The sequence below is a fragment of the Coenobita brevimanus genome, chromosome 10, assembly GCF_032717465.1.
Source record: "Coenobita brevimanus isolate Jiangsu-jjx chromosome 10, ASM3271746v2, whole genome shotgun sequence".
Taxonomy (NCBI): Eukaryota; Metazoa; Arthropoda; class Malacostraca; order Decapoda; family Coenobitidae; genus Coenobita; species Coenobita brevimanus.
Genome location: NC_136963.1, coordinates 7,562,022 through 7,567,021, shown reverse-complemented (window position 1 = coordinate 7,567,021; position 5,000 = coordinate 7,562,022). Strand labels below are relative to the sequence as shown.

Here is a 5,000-nt window from a genome sequence, read left to right as displayed (position 1 = left end):
ACAATATAGACAAAATATTATGAGAGATTTAACTAACAGAAGAGTAGATAGATTGATAGATAGAAAGGTAGATTATCTAGATAGATATGCAGATAGATAGATATAATATTAATAGATGTAGATTATATAACTTGTATTGCATTGTCATAAACACTTTCTTCCATTCATCCATCCATCCAGTCATGTTCATCTATCCATCAACCCAGGGCACCATCCACTCACCCGATGTAGTCTTTATTCTGGTCAGCATCATATAGACAGAAAGCCATATCAGTATTAGTACAATCAATCCACCCACCCAGGGAACCATCCACTCACCTGTTGTAGTCTTTATTCTGATCAACATCGTGTAGACAGAGGGGCGTGTTAATATTAGTAAATCCATCCATCCATCCATCCATCCTTCCATCCATCCATCCATCCTTCCATCCATCCATCCATCCTTCCATCCTTCCATCCATCCATCCATCCATCCTTCCATCCATCCATCCTTCCTTCCTTCCATCCATCCACCCATCCACCCACCTACCCACCCACCCAGGGAACCATCCACTCACCTGTTAGTGTCTTTGTTTTGGTCGGCATCATATAGACAGAAGGGCGTGTCAATGGTGGTGCATTCAGTCATGAATTCGATCGAGCCACCTGGGTCGGCTGAGATGTCACAGATGGCTAGCATACGGTGTGGGAGGGACGGGGAGCCCAGCTGTTCAAGGAGAAGAATGTGCCTTGTAAAACTGCCCTCTCTTGAGAATATAGATAGATACTGCAAGGAAGAAGGGACGAGATAGTTATAGATGTGCAAGGAAGAAGTGACGAAATACTAGATCAATCTTTCAACCATTGCCTTCTCATGACAAAAAGAACTTCCTGACTTTACCACACAGTGAGAAATTTACCCAGTTCCTCAGGTGATGAAAAGATGGAGTGTAAATGTAGTGTTCAGTCTTGTACAGTGGAGAAGGGGTTGATCGTGCCAAGAGTGCAACAAATTTTATGTAGGCCAGGGAGGAGAAGAACTTAATGCCAGACTCAGACAGCATAAGTATACCTGTAGGGTTAGGTCAAACTTCCAACGCCTTATTCGTACGTATGGGAGGTGAGAGTCACTGAATAGATTGGGGTAATGTCTCTTCAGTTTTGTCTTGTAAATTTGCTGTTAACGGGAACATCATTGAATGCAGTGTAGTGAAGAATACAGAATTCGATCATATATACTTGAACAAGATCACTTAGTTTGATCTCGATTGTACTTTCTTTTCTTCTCTGAGGTGGTTTCGCCATGTGGAGAGGATGGAGAGTGAGAGACTGACGAGGAGAGTGTATGTGAGTGAGGTGGAGGGTGGGTAGAGGGAGGGGGAGGCCGAGGATGAGATGGAGGGATGGGGTGGAGAGGTATATGAGAGAGGGGGGTGTGAATTGGGAGCAGAGCAGTGAAATGGCGTGGGACAGGGTGACGTGGAGGAGATTTGTTTGTGGCCACCTCGTACGGGATTGAGGCGTCTGGCAATAGATAGATAGATAGATAGATTAAATAACCACACACTTGTACCTGAGAGGAATTGTATAAGGGTGTGTATGCACCTGGTGGTAAAGAATGGGTTTATAATGTACATGAAATTGATAATACATTTTTGTCTATGTATATCTGAGCTCATTTATATATGTATACGTTTGTGTGTGCGTATGTAGGTTCGTATGTAGCTGGGTTGATATACACTATACCACTGAGTAATTATTATTTTTTTTTTTACATGAATTAGTGTTCGTGTACCTATAATACACATTCATATGATTATTGACATTATTTATATGTGCAGTTACATGACTGCCTTCGATTAATTCGCAGAGTTATCAGAGAGATAGAGATAGATGGATAGAGAGAGAGAGAGAGAGAGAGAGGTAGGTCTTGATAATCTCTTCCCCACCCTAATAATCCTTTAAGAACTTAATGCTACGACACTCTCCAGTTATGCACACCGTTCGTTATATAATCCATTGTTATTCCACAAGATTGTATATAAAGAATTATGTTTTATATGTGTAATAATATTTATTTGAATACTGTATTTATTTAACTAGAAATAGTGATGTAAGTTTAGAACACTAGCATTTATCAGCGACATCGTAAGCTACCTTGGGACTTTCCCCGCCTTTGTTTATAGAAATGGTAGGTGTACCGTGAACTCCAGCACGTTCACCTTGCCCTCCCCTCAATATGTGAAGGCATGAAGGCGCTCGGGATATATCGTGTTTCCTTGTGCCTCTCAGCATTTATATAGATAGATAGACAGATAGATAGATAGATAAATAGATATAGGTAGATAGATATAATGTACATCATCTGTCTATGAATCACATACCTGTGTGCGTTTCATCACTCGTGAGTTTTATCTTTTTAAGTATAATTACTGGTACTCAGGCAGACGACTATATACTCACTGATGTAGGTAGCCAGGGGGTGTAGACTGGCTGTAGTAGATAAATAGCATCAGGAATTGTCAATACGTTAAGTGAATTAGTACCCAAGAGATGACATGTAAAGGTGCATATGTAAAATCATTCGTACTCAGGTAGTGGACTGTATACTCACTGATGTAGGCAGCCAGGGGGTGTAGACGGGTTGTAGCAGGTACTTAGCATCAGGGATAGTCAGTAGTTTAGGTGAATTAGTACCCAAGTGGTGACATGTGATTAGGAATATTGATACTCAGGCAGTGGACTATCTACTCACTGATGTAGGCAGCCAGGGCGTGTAGACGGGCTGTAGTAGGTATTTAGCATCAGGAATGGTCAGTAGTTTAGGTGAATTAACAGCCCAGTAGATGCCGTTGAGAATAACAGAGGCATAGGGCGCCACCTTATGTGCAAACACGGAGATATATCGCTCTGGATGCTCCTCATACTCCACAGCGTCGTATTTACCTCCATCCTTCCTCACCAGGTGGTCACGTCTGCTCACCTCACAGCAGTAGATTTTATTGGTGGCTGCGGAGGTGGAGGGTGGATTAGGGAGTGTTATTATTATTATTATTATTATTATTATTATTATTACTGCTACTACTACTACTACTACTACTACTATTATTATTATTATTATTATTATTAAGAGAGATTGTATTTTACCCACTAAAAATAATGCTCTTTGAAATTCAGAGAGAGGGAGAGAGAGAGAGAGAGAGAGAGAGAGAGAGAGAGAGGTGGAGGAGGGTAGATTAGGGGGTAGAAAGGGGTGGAAATGAGAGAGAGAGAGATTGTTGTTTGTGTGTGTGTGTGTGTGTGTGTGTGTGTGTGTGAGAGAGAGAGAGAGAGTTGTGTGGTGTTTAGGTGGACAGACAGACAGACAAATGAGATGAGGAAGGTCCCTAATATCTTTTCCTAAGTGATTTATTTTGCTTATTACACCTTACTGTCCTGTCTTCATACTCTGCATAAAGCTCCCTAATACCTTTTCTTAAGTGATTTATTTTGTTTATTACAGGTTGGCACGAAGAATGAGACAAGGATAGCCAGGAATATCACTCATCCATGCCCCACCGCCTTCAGGCAAATGAGGTGAGAAAGTCCCTAACACCGTTTCCCAAGCAATTTATTTTGTTTATTGCACCCTACTGCCTTCGTGTGTGTGTTACATATAAATCTTTCCAATAACGCCATACTCTGTTGAAAGCTCCCTAACACCTTTTCACAATTGATTTATTTTGCATAGTACGTCTCACTATCCTCCACTTTGTCATAATCTGCATAAAGCTCCCTAACACCTTTCCCTAAGTGGATTATTATATCTTACTATCAACTTCTTCGCCATACTCTACATAAAGCTCCCTAACACCTTTCCCTAAGTGACTTATTCTGTTAATTACTCGTATCCATGCTCAATCAGTTTCTTCAGCGCCTTAATTGACACATACTCGTAGGGCGGCTCCTGCTACCATCTTCCTAACACCTTTTCCTAAGTGATTTATTTTGTTGAGTATCCCCAGCACCTTTTCCTAAGTGGTTTATTTTGCTTAGTATCCTCAGCACCTTTCCTAAGTGATTTATTTTGTTGAGTATCCCTAACACCTTTCCCTGAGTGATTTATTTTGTTGAGTATCCCGAACACCTTTCCCTGAGTGATTTATTTTGTTGAGTATCCCGAACACCTTTTCCTAAGTGATTTATTTTTGTTGAATATCCCTAACACCTTTCCCTGAGTGATTTATTTTTGTTGAATATCCCTAACACCTTCCTGTAAGCGGTTTATTCTGTTAATTACTCACATCCGTGCTCCGCCACCTTCTTCAGCTCCTTCACGGACACGTACTAGTAGGGGAGCTCCTGCACTATCTCCTTAACACCTTTCCCTAAGTGATTTATTTTTGTTGAATATCCCTAACACCTTTCTGTAAGTGGTTTATTCTGTTAATTACTCACATCCGTGCTCGGCCACCTTCTTCAGCGCCTTCACCGAGACGTACTCGTAGGGGAGCTCCTGCACTATCTCCTGGGCCCCCTGCGACACATTGCCGGTGCCGGTGAAGATAAAAGTCAGAGGGCCAATCGACCGCGGCATCATTCCGATCGAGATTTCGTAACCCGCGTCCCGTATCGCCTGCCTCGCCATCTCAGTGTTGCGGTAGTTGTGCGCCGGCCCGATGTGCTGACGGTGGAGTAGCGGTAGGTTAGCTACGGGTAGATTAGAGTGGATTTTATATTCTGTGGGTAGATTTGATTAGTTCTGTGGGTAGATTTCATGTGCTGGCGATAGATTATGGTCGGCCCGCGCAAGCCGACTGGGTGCAAGCATACTTTATAGTATGCGACACTGGTTCAACCACAGCATCCCTTGTGTCCGCCAATGCAGTACGTGGCCGGGTGAACACTCCCAAAGTTTATTACCCTGGCGGGGCGCGAACCCTGGTTCACCCGTGTACGAAACGCACACTCTACCACTGTACCACAGAGGCTCCATATATATATATATATATATATATATATATATATATATATATATATAT

General features: G+C 42.1%; 1 protein-coding gene across 1 annotated transcript in view; it reads right to left on the bottom strand.

The window, feature by feature from the left end:
- The window catches only part of LKRSDH (lysine ketoglutarate reductase/saccharopine dehydrogenase), a 25,531-nt gene that overhangs the window by 17,580 nt on the left and 2,951 nt on the right, over positions 1-5,000 (bottom strand). Inside the window, exons 4-6 of the mRNA XM_080280313.1 lie at positions 4,417-4,642; positions 2,735-2,988; positions 558-706 (exon numbers count right to left, since the gene is read on the bottom strand). Coding sequence (XP_080136439.1) covers positions 558-706; positions 2,735-2,988; positions 4,417-4,642 — 629 coding nt within the window. The remainder of the gene's footprint in view (positions 1-557; positions 707-2,734; positions 2,989-4,416; positions 4,643-5,000) is intronic.